The sequence below is a fragment of the Gallus gallus genome, chromosome 18, assembly GCF_016699485.2.
Source record: "Gallus gallus isolate bGalGal1 chromosome 18, bGalGal1.mat.broiler.GRCg7b, whole genome shotgun sequence".
In the NCBI taxonomy this organism is placed as follows: Eukaryota; Metazoa; Chordata; class Aves; order Galliformes; family Phasianidae; genus Gallus; species Gallus gallus.
This window is the reverse complement of record NC_052549.1, coordinates 4,098,794-4,120,613: the sequence shown is the minus strand read 5'-3', so window position 1 is coordinate 4,120,613 and position 21,820 is coordinate 4,098,794. Positions and strand designations below refer to the sequence as shown.

At 45.1% G+C, this 21,820-nt stretch overlaps 1 protein-coding gene and 4 non-coding genes across 6 annotated transcripts; 2 read left to right on the top strand and 3 right to left on the bottom strand.

The window, feature by feature from the left end:
• Positions 1 to 1,862: 1,862 nt before the first annotated feature.
• On the top strand, positions 1,863 to 17,550 carry NARF (nuclear prelamin A recognition factor). Of its 2 annotated transcripts, XM_004946090.5 has the most exons (12): positions 1,863 to 1,947; positions 2,251 to 2,322; positions 2,750 to 2,830; positions 3,718 to 3,861; positions 5,603 to 5,735; positions 6,940 to 7,074; positions 10,855 to 10,973; positions 11,845 to 11,974; positions 12,340 to 12,412; positions 12,687 to 12,824; positions 13,185 to 13,342; positions 13,874 to 17,550. In XM_004946090.5, the coding sequence occupies exons 2-12, from the start codon at positions 2,296 to 2,298 to the stop codon at positions 14,113 to 14,115; spliced, it is 1,380 nt and encodes a 459-aa protein (XP_004946147.1). In that variant the 5' UTR covers positions 1,863 to 1,947; positions 2,251 to 2,295; the 3' UTR covers positions 14,116 to 17,550. The 2 variants fall into 2 exon arrangements, with proteins under 2 accessions (XP_004946147.1, XP_415606.3); XM_415606.8 differs by lacking the exon at positions 1,863 to 1,947 and having other exon boundaries at positions 2,210 to 2,322.
• A 1,146-nt stretch (positions 17,551 to 18,696) lies between these two features.
• Positions 18,697 to 18,768, bottom strand: TRNAQ-UUG. The gene has a single exon. It is a non-coding gene; the product is annotated as a tRNA-Gln (tRNA).
• Positions 18,769 to 19,391: 623 nt separating this feature from the next.
• Positions 19,392 to 19,463, bottom strand: TRNAQ-CUG. Its single transcript has one exon. It is a non-coding gene; the product is annotated as a tRNA-Gln (tRNA).
• A 625-nt stretch (positions 19,464 to 20,088) lies between these two features.
• TRNAM-CAU lies at positions 20,089 to 20,160 on the bottom strand. The gene has a single exon. It is a non-coding gene; the product is annotated as a tRNA-Met (tRNA).
• A 599-nt stretch (positions 20,161 to 20,759) lies between these two features.
• Positions 20,760 to 20,866, top strand: LOC112530043. The gene has a single exon (XR_003071184.1). It is a non-coding gene; the product is annotated as a U6 spliceosomal RNA (small nuclear RNA).
• Positions 20,867 to 21,820: the final 954 nt, after the last annotated feature.

The following is a 21,820-nucleotide window of genomic DNA, read 5'->3' as shown; positions in this document are numbered from 1 at the left end:
AATTCACCTGTCCCCTCCAGTCAATATATACCATACAGCAAAACCACGAGGGTCTGATTTATTCCTGTGTTACTACCTGACAAAATATTAGCAACTGTATGTTTATCCAGTCGTAGGATAACCCGATAGGAGCTGGTTAAGTTAGAAATTATTTAAATATGGGAAACACCACACATATGCTCAAGCATTAATTCAGACTGGAATATGGCACGGGTCTTTGCAAGTTACTGCTGTTGATGAATGATTCTTATGACATTTTTTTGTGCAGTCATCCAGGAACTTTACTGCAGTACTTTGAGGGAGGTAATTTGTTAGAAGACCCATCCAGAGATATGTAATTGATTACCTGTAGTTTTCTTTTGCCTAATTCTGACAGCTGTTGAGCAGCAGATGCTGCCACTGCCTTGAGGCGCTCCCAGCCTGCGATGCCTTGCAGTGCTGATGCATAACCTTTAAAGTCTGCTGAAGTTGGTTGTAACGTACTGTTTTCATAGAGAAACACTATTTTTTTCTCCATCGTCGTTGCTATTGGTGCAGGTGTAAATGTCAAATACAGCAACAAGTTTCAACCACAAGGAGAGAGGCCAAAAGAGCAAGTGATGCTTTCAAGCACTGCCTCCCTTTGGCACGGAAAAGCTTTGCCACGGTGGGTTCCTTTGGATGTAGCCTTGCAGCCGACTGAGCGCTGCTGTCCAGGGCAGGCTGCAGCACTGCTCATCTGCTGCCTATGGGAAAATGGAATAAATAGCGGATAGAAAGCAGAAATTACCCCTTGGCAACCTAATTAGCTCCTAACGACACAAGTATAATCTTATACCGTGCAGTGAAACATGGATTCTTTGCTTGCTGCCTGGTTTGCATGAGTTGTTGCTGGTTTTTTATTGCTCGGATTCTCAAGTTGAAGTTAATTGCGTCCATTTATTCCGCAGGCAGAGGAATGCTCAACATGATTTTGGGTTTTTCAGTATTTCCACAAAAATGCTGATGTTGTTAACTGCTTTGTGTTCTAATCATAAAGAACTATGAGGGAAAGTAACACAACAACTAAATAGGAGCTGCGCAGAACTGTGGAACTATCCCATGCTGTCAGGTCTGTTGAAGAATCACTGCATCAGTGTGGGATAATTAAGCGTAACTGTCAGCGTGGAACAGAAGGATTCCAGCTGTGACCTCAAGTGCGGATCTCAGGGCGTTGCTGATTGCAAACCGGTGCCGTCGCTGCGCTGCTCGCTTTGCTGCCGTGCCCCCACACACCGCGCCGTAGGACAGCAGCTGTCCGAAGGAACAGGAGGGGTTCGTGCTGCATTCCAGCGGCTCTGCAGGAAGCTCGAAGCCTTAAACTGACAGGGATTGCTCTAGAACGGCTGGATGCTTTAACACCCTGTGTTGATGAGCGAATTCGAAGCGGGAAGGCATGGTGATGTCTTTTACAGACAGCTGCGCTGAGACGGTGCCTGGGCAGTCACGTCCAGGGCTCTCAAGGCGCACAGTGTCTCTAGTTTCCCTACAGCGGTGCCGTTTGTGCTCATCACCGTAATTGTGTGGTTCGAAGCCGCTGCCTCTGACAGGGAGCGGTTTGCCCAGCGCTGCAGAGGGAAGCTGCAGCTCAAGCGAAGCTGAGGAAAAGCAACGTCGGAACGCGAACCCGTACCCGACGGACGGACGGACGGACGCGGTTCTGAAGCTGAAGCGCAGCCCGGCACCCCCCGCTCCCTCAGCGCGCTCTGTGCGCGGCGGCGCGGTGAGGCGGGCGCGCGCCGGGGCCCTCCGTTCCGTGCCCGCCCCACGGCGGGGGCGCGCGCGGCGGCGGCGGCTACGTGACGAGGCTCAGGTCCACAATGAGCCCCGCCGCGCGGGGGGGCGGGGAGGCGGCGGGCGGGAGGCTGTCGGCGACGCGGCGCTGAGACGGCTCCGCGCCCCGGCGGGAACGCGAGGCTTTGCGGCCAGGTACGGTGCCCCGTTCTGCGGCTCCCGGCCCCGTCCGCTCTCCCGTCGCCGCGGTGGAGCCGGGGCCGCGAGGCGGGCGGAGCGCGGTGCCCTCCCGCAGCGGGACGGATCCGCGGTGCCCCGCGGAGCACGTGAGGGGCGCGGCGGGGCCACCCCGCCCCGGGGGCCGCATTGGCTGCGGGAGGGAGAGCGGCCCTCCCCGGCCGCGGGAGGAGGGCAGGGGAACGGCAACAAAGGGCGCGGGGCCGGACCGGGACGGGACGGGGCGGGCGGTGCGCGGCTCTGACTGCTCCTGTCCCGCAGCCCCGGCGGTCAGGCCGTGCGAGAGCCGCCCCGGAGGGACCGCAAATGAAGTGCGAGAACTGCACCAAAAAGGTGAGCGAGGCGTCCCGCGGCGGGGCGAATCCGTTGGGCCGTTCGGCTCCAAGGTCAGCGGGCCCGCAAGCAGCGGGGAGCCGTGCCGTGCCGTGCCGTGCCGTGCCGTGCCCGGCCGTGGGGATGCGGCTCCGGGGGCGCCCTCCGAGCGGTGGCGGGGCGATGTCTGCGCTCCTTCCCGGGTGCTGCGGCGCCGCCGCCTCGGGGTGAAACCCGTAACGCTGAACGGGAAAAGTGGAGCAAGTGGGTTTCTGAGCGATTGTTTTCGTTGTAGGGAAACAAAGCGTTACCTGTAATGCTCCTATAGCACCCGTCAGAGCCTGTATTGTGAGCCAGACGAGTTTGGAACTGTCAGAATAATTCTGCCAGCAGGTTGTTATTCAGCAGTGATCGTATTTTGTGTAATGTATTTTACGTTCTGTTCCAGGAATGCAGTAAAAAACAGAAAAATGACGATGCACAGAGTACCTCGGTGGATGTGCTGAGTTCTAACGATGACTTCGAGGAGGTAATGGACCTTCTGAAAACAGCGATGCGTTCCCCATGTATTGCCCCAAAGGAGAGAAGTTCCAAATGGAGAACTTCCCACGTTCTCATGTAATGCGAATCAGTTCTGACCCTTTGTGCATCTCCTGAAAATCGGGGAGTATTTAAAAAAAGATGGTCTGTAAACACAAAACAAAGCCAAGGGTTTTGTTCCTTGTTTGCATGTCAAACTCTTACCTCAGATCATTGCAGTGGGGGTAGAGGTTGGAAGGAGAAAATTGGGATGTTGCCAGTTCAGGTGCATAAATGTTTCTTAAGTATCCTATGCTGTTCTTCCATAAGTAACTGTTTCCCTGGCGATAGGTTCTGAATTGACGGAATTTGGTCTTTTTGCAAGTACTGTGGTCATGTCACACTTCTATCTAAATATTCCTTTTCCCCACATGTGGTGTTTTAGCCAGAAATACAGTGCTCTTGATCTTACACTAAATGGTCAGCTGTAGGACCGCATTCTGTTTGCTGTACCTAGTGGTTAAAAGCCTCAGCCTTCTTATTAGCTGGTGATTAAAGGCTTAATAGTTGAAATAAGTTTTCTCAGTTACTTGGTAAATGGGTGGGGACTGAGTGCTGAAATCCAATGCAAATCGAGTTACTGGATCATAGACTTCAGGGCTGAACTCAGATCTGTGTGTTCACACTTAAATGTTTTGCAGTTTCACTGTAATAATAGCAGAAGAACTGATGAAGTTATTGTGATTGTTTCTCTACAATCGTGGGTACTATACAAGTGCTGTGGGTTGTCTGGCTTTAAACAAATCGGCATCTTTGTGCTTCAAGTGGGTCACTGTGGAGATGCTGAGAATTATTTGATCGTTATTAAATATTTGTTCGTTTGTATTTTTCTTCCAGAAAAATGAGTTTTTTACATTGGCTAATGCTAAAATACTCCTTAGCGACTGCCTAGCGTGTGACAATTGCATGACATCAGAAGAAGGAGCCAGAGTTTTCCAACAGAATCAGAAGGAGTTCTTTCGCATTCTCAACCTTAATAAGGTAAAGTGGCACTAACAATAATACACTGCTTTCTGTGAGGAGGAGGAGATTGCAGCATGACTAAGCAACTTAATTTCCCAGGGCAGATAATGTGAAGATTTGTCAGGATATACTTTGCCCAAAGGGGAAGTGAAAATGTAATGCAAGATGAACAGAAAATGTGCTTAAAATACTTTTGCACTTGAGAAGCAGAGTTACAGCACTGACCCTAAATGCTGAAGGAAAGTTACTGTATGTGCAATAGTAAGACTTCTGGAAAAGATAATTTCATCGTTACTCTAATAATGAATTAGTCTGAGCTTCATTGTGAATATTCACACCTTGGTTTACTGGGGCTGTTTTACTGAGAAGTTTCTTGTGCCAATGCACTGACATAATATAAAGTTACTGAGCCTAATGTTTGGAAGTAGAATTGTTTTCAATATCTGCTCAAGCTACCTGCAGAAATTGCTGCTAAAAATTCTTAGTGAAACAGGTAGATGTGTTCTGCTGCTGTTTCCTGCTAAGGTCTGTGTTCCCTGTGACCTGGTTGATATGTTTGGTGCTCAGATATCTAGATCTTGATACAGGTTCAATTATTTCAGTTCCTCTCTAGTCTTCCATGTCCTTACTTTGTAATGAAAAACTATCAGCATGGATGCTGTTGTTTTCTTTATCTGCATGTAAGTGTTGTAAATAATAGTGATTAAGTTTTGTTAGAACTAGTTTAACACTCAGTACAACATATTATTGTGCATGAAAGAGAAGAAAAGGGCGTTTAAAAAAAACTTATGGGTCACATAGGGTTCACTTAAATGAGCCTGAAATTCACGCTTTGGAATCACATGGGTACCTTGATCAGAATTTCACAGGTCCTGACAAGGGTGGTGAGCAAGGGAGGTGCCTTCCAGAGGGTAACGAGCTGTACTTGTGCAGCCATTATACAGCATTTAGGATGTCAAAGTTCAAACTATGGTCTCTAACCTGTTTAGATTAAGATTTGTTTGTAGCATAGTTCTGGTTTCTCTTTCAAATGTTCCACTGGTGTGGACAACGTCCCAGCTAAACGCTGAGATTCATCTCTGAAGTTCTGTCATCAGAGCTTTACAATGCACCCCACCTGTGGTATTCTAAGAGTGTTCTTTCTTTCACAAATTCTGGTTTAAGGGTCCTGACTTCAGCTTCCCTCAGCTTCTGCAGTGACACAGAGCCTTAACAAATCAGATCTGTAATTTGCTGGTTTAAATTTGTAACTTCAAATGCCTGTGCTCTGGAAACAGGAATGCCTTTATTTTTATATATAAAACATGTTGCTTTTTTGTCTTATTTGACAATAGGAGCTTCTGCTAGGAATCAGGACTTCATAGGTGCTGAATCTCTCTTGAATTTCCTCATGCCATTAGGGCACCAACCACAGAACAGTCCTAGGACAGGTGGATTTCCGTGAGTCATATAGCAGCATCACCTATAGATGGTTAGAGATGAGCCCTGACAGGATCAGAAGTGCGTCCTGTGCTGCCCTCAAGAAACACCATTTGTCGTATCAATGCTTATGGTTGGACTAGCTGATCTTGTAGGTCCTTTCCAACCTTGTGATTCTGTGATGCTATGGTGACTTTAACACTGAGGCTCACTGAAGCATGGCGAGGAGTGCAAGTAGAACAATGAGGAATAACTCCAAGAGTGGAAGAAGGGAAAGTGGGAAGCCTTACCCTGATGTGGTCACTTAATTTGTTTCTTTTTGCTTTGTTTTGTTTACCAGAAGTGTGATACCTCAAAACACAAAGTGTTGGCAGTGTCTATATGCCCTCAGTCATTGCCTTATTTTGCTGCTAAATTCAGTCTCTCTGTGAATGATGCAGCCAAGAGGCTCTGTGGTTTCCTCAAAAGTCTCGGTAAGTTTGGGTTTGTTACAGTGATGGAGCGCAAAGGGAAGATTATTTGGGGCTTTTGCTTCCTCAGCAGAACTGCTTGTTGTGCAGTCATAAAGTGCCATTGCACAATGTAGTTCAGAGTTGAGTTTGAAATGCGTACTCTGTGATATTAATGACAGCATACCAGTATGACACACGTCGTTTTAGGAGCAGATTTGAAGCACTGCAGTGCTGACAGTAAAGGTCATAGAACAGGAGGGCATTGTAGATCCATCTGTCTTCACTACCAAGAAATCAGGGAGGATTTGGTCATGATTTGGTAAGATTTCCCCCTTGTTTTAACTGAGGAAGAGGGGAATTCTTATCCTAAATGCCTTCTGGTCCTTTGATGTGAACTGCTGGAAGATTCTCAGTTCTGGGTATTTTTCTACATTTTGAAAAGACTCACAACAACTGTTGTATTTGCTTATTTTATGTTGAAGCTGTATTTCCTTTGTCTTTATATTATGTACACAAAGTTTAATTTGAAAAACTAAGTAAAAGTATAGCTAAAATGTGTGGGGGTTTTTTAATGCATTTAAAACTTTTTTTAAATTATTTTTTTCATTGTTTCTATGCATTTCTGTACCCAGTATATTATTCTCTACATCCAGAAGGAAAGCTAAGTTCTGGTGGGCCTCACTTTTCTTAGCATTAATTACTGTTGCCTGGCTTGCTGTGGGGATGTGCTCGATGTAATGTAGGTGTGTAGGGAGTGCATTGCTAAACAGATGGAAGGTGTCAGTGTTGGTGTTGTGTTCATATACCTTTGCCAGCTATACATATTTGGATAATAAATCACTTCAGCATATTTTGTGAAGGATGCTCGCTCTTAGGAGTCACTGCACACAGCCCTGTGGTCCTGAGATCTCATTCAACTGAACAAAGAGTAAAGATATGCTGAATGGGAAGCTTTTCATAAAGAAGCACACAGTTATTTGAAATATTGCTGGTCAATGTTAGCAAGTTGGTGGCCCTTTTTGGTTCATGACATAGAAGATAATCTTTCCAGTGTACAGCTTTTATTTTTGACATTACTGATTGTGAAAATTCTGTAGAGAGTGGGCAGTATGCCCATTGATCTTCCAGAGTTTTTTGGATTGACTTGGAACTTGAAAGGACACCTGGCAGATGGAAAACATTTTAGTAATCCACTTTTCTTTACTTCCTTTACTTCGTTTCCTAGGGGTGCATTATGTATTTGACACCACTATAGCTGCTGATTTCAGTATCCTGGAGAGCCAGAGGGAATTTGTGCAGCGGTATCAACGGAGGAACCAGGAGGAGCATGCCTTACCAATGTTTGCCTCTGCTTGCCCTGGTGAGAACTGATTCTTCCAACCTTCTCACACTTTGGCCCAGTCTCATTAGGGCTGCCCAGGAATGAGGGTGGTTTCATTTGGGAGCCTTAAAGAACATTGGAGAGTTTTGGCTTTGCTGTGAGAGGCACCAAACACTGTGTGCAGTACTTGTTATTGCTACTGACCATCCTTAGTGCAGTGCTCCATGAGCCTGTTCTTATGGGCTGTTGGGAGCTACCAGTGAGCATCACAAGCTTTTCTCTATGTAAGAAGCCACTGCAGCCTTAAATGTGAACCATGCCAACAAGGAATGAATGTGATCAAGTGGGATGAGGTATATGCTAAATCATCTGCATCTAACAGTTGTCTCCTTTTGCACCTTTGTAAAAGGTGAGGAGTCCAAATCCTTGCTGGTAGTCTGTGGTCGTTTCTGATAGTGAGGAACCTGAACTACTGATGTACTGCAGGAGTGTCAATATGTGCCATTTATTAACGACTTGTATAGAAGCATACATTACATTGGAAGTTCTGGATAATACTGCTGAGGTGCAGAACTGAAGTTTGTAGTGCTTCATGTAAGGCCTTAGGAAAAGCTGATCAGAACTGTCATTAAGATGGAGGAGTTGGTGGCTGTTGCTCGTGTGCCCAGACCACAAACTTGAACGTGGTGTTTCCTTTTGAAAAGAGTCTTTAAGGATTTTTGGCTACTGATGCAATTAAACCATAACCTCCATTATCTCATGCATAGATCTGAACTTTTCACTTCAGCAAGGGACGTAACATGCAATGACTGAGATGGTTCTGTCTAATATTTACAAATTAATTTCCACTTGATGTGGCCCTCTACTGAGAATTTTGTACCTGAGGAAGAAAAAGTTATGAGAGTGAGTTCTGGTATGCGTTCCATGGATTCCAGTATCTGCTCTTGTCATTTGAAGTTTAAATACTGATATTTGTACTTCTGTTTATTCTGTATTCCCTCTAGCAGAACTATCTGGGTCATGCTTTGGGAACTGCATATATGTAAGAGGGAAAAGCTACTTTCTTCTGTTAGTGTTATCTTAGTGCTACCTCTTATCTTTAGAAGCAGGCATGCTGTAGGGTTTGCCTTTGAAGTGCAAAACCTGCAAATACGTTGCTTATTTAAAAGAAATTGCCAGGTTTAGAATTTTAGAATGACTTCAATTTTATGTATCTAGAAACAGAGCTAAGAATGATGCCCTCCTCTCACTGGAAATAGACTAAAATGTTAATGGAGCACTTATCTTGTCCTCAGCTGTTGTACAGAAGTTGCTCTTTGTCTTTAGTGCTAGTTGTGGTGTTAGCTGTGTGCTGTAGTATAGATGTAGAGGTATGGAGGCTTTCCATTTCCATAAAAACTGAACTGAAATACCACTGTAGATGCATCCTAAAAGTGCGTGGCATTTCATGGCCTTCAGGATTGAATTTTTGGTTGGTCATCTTTAGTGTAAGCTGCTTTATTGTGTTCCAGGAATTTGGCTGCATGCACTTGCTGTTCCTCACTTGTCTTCCTCTCTCTGTCCCCACATCACATAATTTTGTCACAGAAGTGTGTGCTTGTCACAGGAATAGTTTTTATATAGCTCTGTAGATCCAGGTCAATGTGAATTCAAGTGTAACTGCTTACCTCATATTTATCTTCGGGTATAACTCCACACATTACAGTATCACCCCCTGCAGTAGTGGTCTGTTCTGTAAAACACACCCTGAGCAAAAGAGCATAGCTGGGGTAATCCCAGAACCTGATGGAGGGGCATTTTATTATCTCTGCCCAAATTGTTCTTACCTCCTCCTGCTGTTCTCATGAAGTCAGATATTACTTTGTTTTAATTTCTTGTTCAAAATGCTGAAGTGTGGCTGCTCTTCTGACTGTTTGCAGGAATAATTGGTTCTCAAATACCCATGCTGGTTAGCAACATGAAACACTCTCTCTGGGAACCAGACAGCTTTAATACATCGCTAACCTCTGCTAATTAGCTAATGGGGCAGTCTTACAGCCTAAGCAGGAAGACTGTACCTGTTGAGCATTCATATGCTGTTGTCCCAGCCAACGAAACTAATTTGTTTCTACAGGAATGGAGTTTTACTATATTGGATGTTTTCAACTTAATTTCTCTGAACTTTATACCGATGCATAAATATTTATAATGTATGTCTATGTGTGGTTTCCTGGTGATAAACCACTAGAAATAACGTGTCCCGAAGTGGATCTGTAAGAATTTGCACAGTGCTTGGCAGGGGTTTCTTTTGGTTCTTTGATGCTAACAGCAGCCAGCATGTGGCTGAGGATCTGAATGAGCTCAGGAAGGGTGTGTGCCCGTATGGGGGCAGATGCACGCTGATAGCAGAGCTGGGTATCGTAGGCTTCCTGTCACTGCGGCTCTGGAATCCAGCCCTGCAGATGGAGCAGCTGGTGTGTGTGCAGAGTGCAGATAGATGCCTGCTGTGCCTCATTCACCACGGCTGCTCGTACAGTTAAACAAAGAGTGACGCTCACTGTGCAGCTGGAACTACTGGATGCTGCTCTGTCTGCTGTGAGAAAAGAATTGAAGAATTGCTTGGGGCGATACCTGCCTGAAGTCCCTTGGGATTGAATGAGATTTCATTACGGTCATGACTACAATATCAGAATTCTACTTGGGTTCCAGCTCTGTGCTGTTATTGGCCTTTGTGGCAGCGCTCTGACTTGCACGTGGGTACAAACATCTGGCAGTATTTTAACTTAAGAATTTAAGTGGCTGCTGTTACCTTTCCTGGGCAGCATGTCCTTCAGAGCAGTTTTTCTTCTATGTAAGTGCTGATGTGTTTCTGCTTTTGAGCCTTCAAACATGAAATGTTCTGACTCTTTCTTAACACAACAAGAAAACGTTCCCTAGAAGGCTGGGTTAAATGCTTCTGCACAGTTTAGTGATCTGATTTATAGTTCGTTCAGAACTTTTCTTCACCCACACGAAGTCCTTGCTGTAAAAGATGCTGAGCTGTGGCCTTCTCACTAAGAGCTATGGTGCCAATGTAAGACTCGTACAGCCTGGGTATCTCAATCTGCTCATTTGTCAGTTTGTGTTTGGGAAAATGAGGAATATTAGGGCTGCTCTGGAGAGTGGGAGGGGTGTGAATGTAAATAACCCATTAGAGCTGAGATGAAGCATCCTGGTGGAGGGGATGGGGACTGCTGAGTAACTAAGGCTGAATGCTGAGTACAAAGAGACTTTAGTTAACTAGTGAGGGGGGGGGGGGGGAGGTGTTTCTAAAGAAGGTGTGTCTTAAAATAGAAGCTTTTTTTTTTCTAGGCTTAATCCACGTGCATCTTGTGGTCATGCTTTCATGTGACTTCTGTTCTAGACAAGGCAGACTAGGTGTGTGGATATTAAATCTCAGGAAATGGAGAGTTACAGTTAAGCTGCTGAACAGAGTGCACTTGTTGGAGTATCTGCTGATCCAAGAGCTGAAGTCTAGGAAGTCGACTTACTCTTCATTAGCTGGGATCTTGTTCCTTCTGCTCTGTTAAATCTATGCATTAGAAAAAATTTAATAGGAACCACTGTGAATTGCACCACCTAGGTCTTGAGTTAATGCCACAGTGGATTATTGATAGCCATTTGTAAAGCATTCCTAACAGAGCCTTGAGGTTTGCAGTAGGCCCTAAAGTGGGGCTTCCAGCCTATGCAGACTTCATTTCCACGGTGGAAATGTTCTCCCTGTTGTAAAATTCTTTTAATGTCACCTTGCCATGCTTATGTGTCACCTAATTATCTAATCGTGCCTTGCTGCTGTTCTAGGTTGGATCCGGTACGCAGAAAGGGTTCTTACCAACCTTGTGACTCCCCACATTTGCACTGCGAAGTCTCCACAGCAGATCATGGGCTCTCTGGTAAAGGGCTACTTTGCCAGGCAGCAGGTTAGTAATTCTGCTTTGTTTTTACCTTTATACTATTGAAAAGATGGGCTAAAATGGTTTAATACAGAAATGTAGATCTTGGTGTTTTCTAAAGTGCTATAGAATCTTCTGAATTTTCTTTCACTTGGAGAATAAATGCTGCTCTACTGCAGTGCAAGGGTCCACGATACAAAGAATGTACAAAGACTCTTATTTAATGTGTTGCAGTGCGAGCTGGCAGTAATCCTTGTGCTGCCACTGGAATGTGGATTTAGATATTATGGATAAATTAAATCTGGGGTAGATAAAGAGATCCTTGTAAAATGCTGCCTGTGTAGTTCTACAGCAGTTGAAATGGGAGTAGAGCAGAGCACTGTAGAAATTGCTGGGTTGTCCATGATCAGCGTAAAGCACTGTGTCCTAGAAAATAATCCTTTTATCTTTCCAATTTTTTATGTTGGGGAAAAAAAAAGAGGTTGCTGCTCTTTTTACATATTGTACACTTACCCATATTTCAGGTTATATAGAAGAGTATTGCTATTTTTGCATGCAGAAACGTCAGTGGACTTGAATATGGAAGGGAATGAGTGACAGAGCTAGAAAATAGAACTCTGAAACAGAAATCTTAATTTGCACTCATCTTTAATGCAGTCAAAAGCTACAAAAGCTGCATGTTATGTGGTGTGAAGGAATAAGTGGAAGTTTCAGACAGAAGACTGACTTGTTGCTGACGCTTTCAACTTCTGGCAAGCCACTCAATCTCTGTGCTGCAGCCCTCAAACTTATTGCTGGGGATTGATTTCTAATATTAGTTGTACGTTATTTTTAGCTTGTCATCCTTCAAGCTGTCTTTTGTTCTTCATGCAATTAACACACGCTCTCTTTTCTGCAGAATTTGTCTCCAGAAAAAATCTTCCATGTGGTTGTGGCGCCTTGTTACGACAAAAAACTGGAAGCCTTGAGGGAGGACTTCTACACTGCCTTGTATAACTCCCAAGAAGTTGATTGTGTTCTAACATCAGGTGAAGCCTTTATTATTTGTGAAGACAAACCTAAATCTCTGGTGCTAGAATAGCGTTTATACAGGCTTTGTGATTGGTTGTTGTTGTTGATTTGGTTTTTCTTTCAAGTCTGCTTTAGCATTCTCCTTTTTAGCCAGACTTGACTCCACAGAAAGGCTAGGCAGTGTTATGCAAAGTCTGGGGGAAGCTGAAGGCCCTTTCCTTCAGGGCTGGAAGTGTCAGACTCCTCAGTTATTGGAGGTAACTGACCGTTAGGAACTGGAGAATGTGGCTGTAAGAACATGGGGGTACAGAGCTCTTAAACAGAAGCACAGCACGTGCATTTTGCTTTGCACTGAAATAAAATGTCCTACATTTTTCTACAGGTGAAATTGTCCAAATAATGGAGCAGAAAAATGTGTCTATGAAAGATGTGACTGAAGTAGCTGTAGATAGTTTGTAAGTAGCTTTGTTGTGGATTGCTTCCTTATTTTGATGACAAGTAACAAAACCTTTGCTCATATTCAATAAAAAACGTAAAACTGTATTAATCTGAAGTGGAACATTCCTTCCTGAAACTAGTTTTACCACGCACCTCAATAGTGTTCAGATATGTTCTCAGTCATTTCTCTAAAACCCCTTTTTTGGGGGCGAAGAGAAGGGAAGAAAACTTAGTACTATCTCAACATGAAGGAATGTAATGTTGGAGTTGATCTCTTTATTGTTTCTTAAGGTTTGGTGAAATAAAGGAGGGAGATGTAGTAAGGCACGATGGGAAGAGATCTGATGGGTACCTGGAGCACATCTTTAAACATGCTGCAAAGGAGCTTTTTGGCATGGATGTCAAAGAAATCACCTACAAAGCATTAAAGTAAGCAAGCTTGTATCCTTGTTACCTAGGATTGGATAGCTAACACTGCAGTGAACCCTTCCTGCTAACCTTGCTCTTTCATTGATGGGTGGTTAATGTATTAGAAATACATAAATTTGCTGCTGTAAAATAGTTTCTGTTAGCTTTTGTTGTGTTAATAACATACTAGCTCTTACAAGTTTCTATCTACTACTATTGTCCTGAAAATTCCACTGCAACTTCTGTTTTACTCAGTTTAGAAACTGGAAGTTTGCATTTTTTGTTATCCTTATTCTGTTCTCTCAAGCATCTGAATACGAGCTGACAGCTGGATCACCTGTTTGGTAATGCAGGGCTTTGAAAATCTTTGTATCTTCACAGGAACAAAGACTTCCAGGAAGTTACCCTTGAAAAGGATGGTGAGACAGTGCTGCGTTTTGCAGCAGCGTATGGCTTTCGGAATATCCAAAACATGGTTCTGAAGTTGAAGAAAGGAAAGTTTTTATACCATTTTGTAGAAGTCCTTGCCTGCCCAGGAGGTAAGAATGCTAATGGATCCAAAGTCATTGCACACACAACTGGCATCTGAAAGAAAGTTTGTCTGACAGCCAGGCACTTCATTTCATTCCTTCTTAATTCTCTTCTTAATAACCTAAAATGCTTAATACTTAGTAAATGGACCAGAACAGCAATTATACGTGTACAGGATTGGCTGAGAAATTGATGGGATTTTCTAAAATTAACCATAACATTATTTGCTCTCTTCTGATCTATAAATAAATGACAACATGGCTTCTCCTGTGATTATTTAAAACTTCAGAGGGAATACTCTGAAATAGTGTGGTTGTCAAGGGCAAGAAAAGACAGGGAACTTAATTAAGATCATAAAACCACAGAAGGCAGGGAAAGACTGATGTGGTAACTTCACTTGCATCAAGGTGTTGGTCTTGAATTCACATGAAGTATATAGAAATTCAAGCTACTTTCTATAGAGCAGTATGAAAAAAAAATAAATTCAAATTTCATATAAAATCTTCATCACCATTGTGCCTTACTCCTTTTCTTATAAGGGTGCCTAAATGGAAAAGGCCAGACACAAACTGAAGATGGAAAACCAGATAAAGCACTGCTTAGCCAGATGGAGGACGTGTATGCTGCAATACCTGTCAGACTTCCAGAAGCCAACGTGTATGTACAAAAGATGTACCAGGACTGGCTGGAAGGCATGGATTCCAGGAAGGTCCAGGAAACTTTGCACACCAAATACAGTGCAGTAAATCAAACAGCAAGCAACTTGGATATCAAATGGTAACAAATCAAACTTCCAAAATATTTGCTTAGATTAGTTACAGATTGAGCACTGGAAACATTCTATGCAATCGCAGATGCTATGCACTAGCCAAGTGTATGAATGAGATGCTTTCCAAATTGTGGATCATTAGCTGTGAAGAACTATTGCTTTTTGAAAACAAAACCAGAAGTCTCCAAAAGCCCTGGTTCCTGCTGGGTTCCTGCCATTGTCTGTAAGCTCTTACTGCTTGTTGTCTCCTGTGTATAATGGATTTCTTCATTCGAAAACATGATCTTGCAAGGTACATGAGCATTCTCTGCCAGGTGCAGGGAGTGTATCTCTAAAATACTCCAGATTGAGGGTTCCTGTTACTTCACAAATTGGGTTTTTGCAGGAAAGTGAGATCATCTTCTCCTACTCCAAAGTCTGCAATTTTCTTCTTGGGAGAACAGTCATAATGAATTACTATATTATTCCAACTGTTATTTAGTAACTTGGGATTTACTTGTCCATGTTGTGGGGTTATTTTATTAGCAAGACCAGTACGTATATGGAGAGATGTAAGGAATTTATATATGCCTTCTGTCCATATTTGAACAAATGCTTTTCAGTTGCAAACTAGAGTCACTGTTCTTTACTGATAAAACCTTTTGTAAGGAACAAGATGCTTCATATAAACTGAACATGAGAAATTAGTGTTAAATGGTTGTAATGCAATCCTTCACGTAAAAATACTTGCAAATTGGTTGGAAAGAGAACTTCTCTTAAGTTCTCTTATAAACGCACAGCTAGAAAGAATGATGCTGTTTACTTGCAGTTCTTTATGGAAGCAAAACGTGCAAATGTGCCACTATGTGAGCATGTGCACACAACAGCTTCATTAGATCTGCTGAGCCAGATTTACAGCACTTCTATCTCATCTTTCACTACACAAAATACCACGTTATTCCTTTTAATTCATCTCCATGATGATGGGCTTCTGTAACTGCATGGAGTGCTCCTGGAAAACTACTTAGCAATGCTTGTGAGGTCAAGTCGTTATGCATTGGCATCATTAATTTTGGTGTCCTTATTTTTTAGGTATGCCAAAAAGCTTTGTTTAACAAACATCTTAAAGTGGTATCTGTGTGCAAACATTTCTGCAGCTTCATGGAGTGGGCAGAGTTGTTTTGTCCGCCATAATCTTGAACATCAACCTGTTGCCAAACGTCTTCAGATTATCCTAGCAGCATCAGATTTGTTCTTGATAAATGGATTATTATTATTATTATTTTAAGCTAGCAAGGTTTCAGATTGTTTTCCAGTCTGAGAATATAGATTGGCTTTTTTTTTTTTCAGTTGTTTCTGGAAGTGTTTGAATGCATCTTGCAAATTTCCTAGTTGTACAGCTGCTTCTGTGCATCACTTCCAGTACTGCACAAACCTGTGTCTGTTTGCAGTCAGCAGTTAACTTGAACATAGTGGATGTGATAACGGCATCAGTAAAGGCAGTGCAGGTGCTTGCAGTGGCAGAACAGAGGCTCGAGGAGAGACACTTAAGTATGTTACCCTGGTGACGAGAGAGCTGAATGTGAAGCTGTTAATAGAATTGATCTCTTAGTTGGACCTCCAATTAAACTAAATAGAATGTTTCACTTTGAGGGATATTTTTACAAATGCACATGAATGAGATTACTGCGCTACCTGAATGCACACAATGAGATTATTCCTGTAAATTAGCCTTTGTAAGTTGTTCCTTGTTTCAGTAAAAAAAAAAAACCTTACACTTACGTGGTGCAATATCAGGACATCTACAGAAATCTACCTCTGTACAGGAAGGGAGTCCAGAACCATGGGAAGACCCACACACAGCCAAAATCTCCATAAATGCCAAGGCCAGATGGTGGTGTTGCATAGAATGTCTGAACAGACTGCTTCTGGAAGCAACAGCTCACCCATTCATTCACCTTTTCTTTCTGTCATGATTTCCTCCAAAAACTTCCCTAGAAAGAAATAACTTGGAACCAAGTGGTCTCATTCTGTTTGTATAGGCATATGTTTCTATGTATATATGGTTTATAGCTTGATGGCATGTTTAAATTATATCGCTTCCATTGTTTGTATAGTGTGCTTATTTTTTTATGTGCGTATACTGGACGAAATGGTACAGCAAATTTGTTTGCTTTTCTGATGAAATCTTCATTAAATTTCAAAAGAGCTGCCTCCCAATTCTGAAAAGGTACCCCGGATCGTTTGCACAGCTTGAAAAACAGGGCATTGCTGCTCGTGTTCTCTCCTGCCTGCTGCCCTGAAGAGCCACGCTGCCCCCACTGTGTGACCCCAGGAGCAGGCAGTGCCTGCAGGGAGCCTGTCTGCAGCCTTCCTTGCTGTGCTGACACTGCGAAGGAAGCACGTGGCTCAGTATGTTAAAAAACCAAACTCTTTCAGTTGAATCCACCCCCCGTTTCTTCCCTCTGCTTGGCGTTGTAATGTACTGAGATAGCAGTGCAAAAATCCAGTAGCCAATGCGTCCTGCAGTCTTCTTTTGAAGATGACAGAGGCATTGAGCTGAGCAGCTTCTAGTGGCGAGTTGGAATGTATGTATTATAACCAGTGATGGTGTCTGATACTTGTCTTTTTTTTTTTTGCCAGCTTTTGTTTTATAAGACTTGGAGTAAAACTGATTTTAAATTTTTAGAACTTTTTTTCATGTGCCAGTTTGGGTTTTTTCATGACCTTTTAACTGTAATTAGCCTCTGCCCCTCTACCTTCTTTCAGTGAGATTTTAACATAGATTAGACAGCCTTGTTGCAGCTTTGCATATAGTGGAACACTTGCCTGAGACTTGATTCTGGCTGTTAAGTCTACGTTTGCCATGTCTGTTGTTGCTGACACTGAGTAGTTTTAGCTACAGTTTCCAAAGCTACAGCATCACTTAGGATGTTTTTTTCCTAACTAATAATTCTCATTGCCACTGCTTTTCTGCAGTGGGGAGCAGTTCTCAGTGTGGTGGCAGCCACAGAGCTTTACTTCTCAGTTGAATGTTGTGCTGAGACAATCTGTCTCCAGGTGACTTTTGAAAAGAGTACATTGAAGGGATGGGGGGGAGGGTAACTGGAAATGCAAAACTTTAATGTGGAAGTTGTCTTAAGGTATTACTGACCTGAACATATCCAGTGGCAGGTGGTACCTCGGGTTGTGCAGTACCTGATGCTGAGACTGCTACGAGGGATTGTAAAGTAATTTTGCTCTGCCTTTTCCAGTAAGTTTGCCTCAGCCACAGAGCCCTGTGTTGCTTTATCCACTGCAAGTAAAGAAGAGGGAGAGAAACAAAGGGTGACAACCGTGTTTGTATGTAGCAGTCTCAACTGGATTATATCTGGATCATAATGTTCAGTTAATTAAGCTACAGTGCTTTGTGTTCAAATGGAGCATGACCATGAATTGTCCTAATAAATCTTGATACTGAATCACGAACCGATTGTCTCATTCCATGTAAAACTGGACTCAACTTTAAGTACTCTTTGTTGTAACGCACAATGTTTGAATTTATATGAATAAGCCTGTAACAGTAATACTGCATCAGCTCTTTGTGAGCACTGTGGATTACAAAGACACTTCCAGCTGTGCTCTGAAGGGAACCAGTTTTTGGGTAGCAGGAGGAAACAGCAATGTGTTCTCTATGACTTCACACAGTGAATCACTGGAAGGCAGACAAGCAGCCGGTGGCTCTGGAGTGCTCAGCTGGGAAGGATGGTGCTGGTAGGGTAAGTCGGGTGGTTGGATGGTTACACTGAAGTTTGCTATATGTGGTTACTCACTGAAAACACCAGCATGCAAGGAGCAGTAAAGAGATTTACCCTGGGATAGCTGAATCAATCCCCACTGAAAGAACAGGATGCTGCTATGGAATCCAACGTTAGTTTAAGATGCTCAGCTCTAAAAGGAGGATATTCTTCAGCTTTAATCAAAGGGAAGAGTTGCAGGAAAGGATGAAAACCGCTCCCAGTGCAGAAGAGGTTGTGCATCAGTAGGGCATGCAAACAATTAATTTTGCAAGCATTTCCATAAATTCCCTCAAGCAGGACTCAGAATTCCATCAAATAATCACTGGCTGAGGAGGTGCTCTGCATTTCTCCAAGGGGCGGTATGGAGGTGGTTACTTGCCTGGAAGTAAAGGAGGGAAGAGCTGATCCCGAATGTGAGCAAAGGAGGAGCAGGGACAGAAGCTGAGGAGGGTAGTGGGACATTAAGCCATCCTTAGCTACTTAAATAGGGTTTGTGGCAGCAAAGCAGGGTTAAAACCACTAAAGTTGTGCAGAGTACAACCTGAGGCTATAGCCAGATGAACTGAATTAGGCAACATAATGAAAGACCTGATTAAGTTTGGGTAAGAACTATTTAGAAATTAAAATCCTCGTTCATCGTTTTGTCAAAAGCGCACCTCTTACGTGGCCCCATGTAAGACAATCAGAACAGTTCGCACCACGGAAAGCCCTTCGGCTCTCATCAGCCCCTCAGGCTGCCTCCCCCGCGGGGATCTCACTGTGCCACGAGAGCTCCGCGGACGCGTTACTCCTTCCGTTATCTCTGCCGTAGTGGAAAAAGTGACCCCTGTCCACCAGGTTCTACCGAGATTTGAACTCGGATCGCTGGATTCAAAGTCCAGAGTGCTAACCATTACACCATAGAACCACATGGTGGCACTCGGCTCTGCTGCGCTGCATAATAAATAATGGGCAATGCACAGCGGTAAAACCCTGCACTATCACCGGCCGTGGAGCAGAGCGCTGCTCACAGCCCGACCACTCGCCCTCCTGCTTTTCCGCTACATTCGATGACTTCGCGGTATAAGGACAGCTAAGCTATCAGCTGCAGGACGCGGCAGGAGCTGCTGGGAGAAGCAAACCGCAGGAAAACGGCTTCGTGAAGCGAACCGCAGGAGGGGCTGCGGAGCTCGGCAGGCGGCCTCGTGCTCTGCTGGCAGCGCGTTCCGGCTTTCACGCGGTTGCTCACCGTGCAGAAGGGAACCGGTTACATCTCAGCACACTGCAGCGTGTCTGAAGTTACACAGATAACGCACGTAGCGATGTGGTAACCGAGATGCGAGAAATAAATGCAAAAATACAGACCAAACAAATGCAAAAAATATAGACCAAACAAATGCGAGAGATCTCCGGCTTTTCTTTTTCCCTTTCAAATTCGATTTTCGGTAGCACGACGTGTCAGTAACCCACTGCGTTCCAAAAGCCAATGAATGACCGAACCTCCGCAGCGCGGTGACCATTCACCACCTCCGCTCCCGGACAAAAACTCTCAGGTTCCACCGAGATTTGAACTCGGATCGCTGGATTCAGAGTCCAGAGTGCTAACCATTACACCATGGAACCGCTTATGAGAGGCCTCCCAACCACTCCTATTGAGGCAATCAGAGAACAAACGGCCACGTCGCCCCCGCCATAGATTTGCCCTTCTCTTCGTTCTCCCGTGCAGCTTCCATGACGAATCCCACTGCTCATTTACTGCAACGTGTCACAGCAGTGAAAACAATGCCATTTCAGAAACCTCTTAACATTAAACACAACCACTAAGCCCTCCCTCGCTTCATTGCCTCTACAAACACAACCTGAACACAGACTTGCGACACCACTGCACGGACTTTAACTTCATATTTGTAGGCTCGTTTTGCTTTCACGCGTCTTTTGTCTGCTTGCTTTGGTTGAGAAGATGCACGTATCATTGTTACAACCGCTGGTGTGAACACACAGAAGGTGACTGGGAGTGCAGGAAAACCACACAGTGCAGCGGCTGCAGGACTGGAATAAAAGGAGCCCGCAGCGCAGCGCTCACCCCTTCCCGTTCGCACCGAACGCATCACCGCTCAGCGCTCCCGGACCGACCGGCCGCACTCGGAACAACGGGGCAGCCACATAGAGCGGCCCGGCTGAGCCCGGTGACGCAGTTCAGAACAAGTGCCGCTCACGCTAACGGCTGTTCGCCCCAGAACGAAAAGATTAGCAGAGGATGGTTTCGATCCATCGACCTCTGGGTTATGGGCCCAGCACGCTTCCGCTGCGCCACTCTGCTCCTTATTGCTTTCCCTTCATGGCGGCGCTTAGAAGAGCACCTGTCCCAGCGCCCGCCGCCTTCCACCTCAGCCGCTGTCGCTGAAAGCCGACCCTCCCCCCCCCCTTTCCTCCCCGCTGCCGCGCAGCTCTCCCCACAGATGAGCACCGCAACGGCTCCTGCGTGCGCTAAGCAGGCACCTAAAGAAACAACGCGAGTCTTAAACCATCGGGATACCGCTGCGGATAACGAAGTACAAACCCCCGATGTACTACCGCAGAAACAGCGCCAACTCCGAAGAACCGAGCGCTGCTGGCCTTAAAGTCCCACCAAAACTCTGAAGAAACGAAGCCAGACGCGGCACTCAGCGGGCAGCCCGCGCCTCCCGCCGCCCCACAGTGCCGCGCGCGTGCATTTGCATGGCGCGGTGCTCGCAGGGGGAAACTCACCCCCTCAAGTCCGCCCCCCGCTTCCCGCCCGCTGTCCCGCACCTCATCAGTGCTGTGCGCTGTCTGTGTCCCCCAGCACGCACTCTTTGCTGATCTTACCCGGAGGCTTGCCCTATCCTTGAGGTTTCTATTTTTTAGGCTATAAATACCGCCTAGGAGGTCAAGATATTCGTGCTCGCTTCGGCAGCACATATACTAAAATTGGAACGATACAGAGAAGATTAGCATGGCCCCTGCGCAAGGATGACACGCAAATTCGTGAAGCGTTCCATATTTTTTTTTCTCTTATTTATGCCCTGACTCGGTCAGGATGGGGACCTGGGCAGCCTGAGCAGGTGAGGGGCAGTCCGCCCACGGCAGGGCCCGGCGGGATCTGCGGTCCGTCCAACCTGAACCATTCCGGCCCATCTCAGAGCCCTGCAGTTAGCCCTGCCTCACCCACAGACTGCTCCGTGCCCGACATGGCACCCACTGACCCTGAAGGCACAGGGCTGGGGAACGAGCTCTGCGTGAGGGTGTCCTACCTGTCTGCAGCACCTCCTGCATTCTGCACTGCCTTGTTCTCCTCAAGCTGAGACCCCGAGGCCTCAGGGTTACACAGGTTTGTCCAGAAGTTCCCTTTAGCACAGGCACGAGGATTGCAACACCACCTGTAAAACCTGCTGCAGAGAAACGACTCCCAGCAAGAGGAGTGCTGTGGGCTTCTGGCCCTTTAGGGCTTTGCCTCAGGGCTCACATTGTTGCATTACCGCAGGGAAGTGCCTGTCTGTGTGTAATTCACTCAGGTTTTATCTCTGTCCTTCCTGCCTCCTGCTGCCTCCGGGCTCTGGCACTGACACCTCCTGCTCCTTGTGCCATGCAGCACTCCCTGCTCGCTGTGCTCAGCCCTGGCTCAGCTCACGCTGCTCGGCTGTGCTTCTCAGATGCTCTGTAAATACCTGGAGGCCTTTCCCATCTACCTCAGTGTGTGAATTCAACACACCGTGGGCACAAACAGCACTACGCTGAGTTACCTGCCAGACCGGTGTGCTTCCCACACAGCTACCTGCAGACTTCACTCCTGCCCTGTTCTGCTCTGTCCATCCAACAAGAGATGCATCAGTAATAAGAACTGTGTAAATATTGTATTGGTGCAGTAAATGCTCATTCTTTATCTGTCTGGGAGTGTTTAAAAAGAAAAAGAGGCCCAGAAGGAGCTGTGCTGAGGCACTGTTAACTCCTCAGCTCAGGTA

Excerpts from the sequence above, each read along its gene's own strand:
- NARF (XM_004946090.5), top strand. The coding sequence starts at position 2,296 with ATGAAGTGCGAGAACTGCACCAAAAAG. Across the intron at positions 11,975-12,339 it reads TGATTGTGTTCTAACATCAG|GTGAAATTGTCCAAATAATG; the intron begins GTGAAGCCTTTA and ends ATTTTTCTACAG. Across the intron at positions 12,825-13,184 it reads ATCACCTACAAAGCATTAAA|GAACAAAGACTTCCAGGAAG; the intron begins GTAAGCAAGCTT and ends GTATCTTCACAG.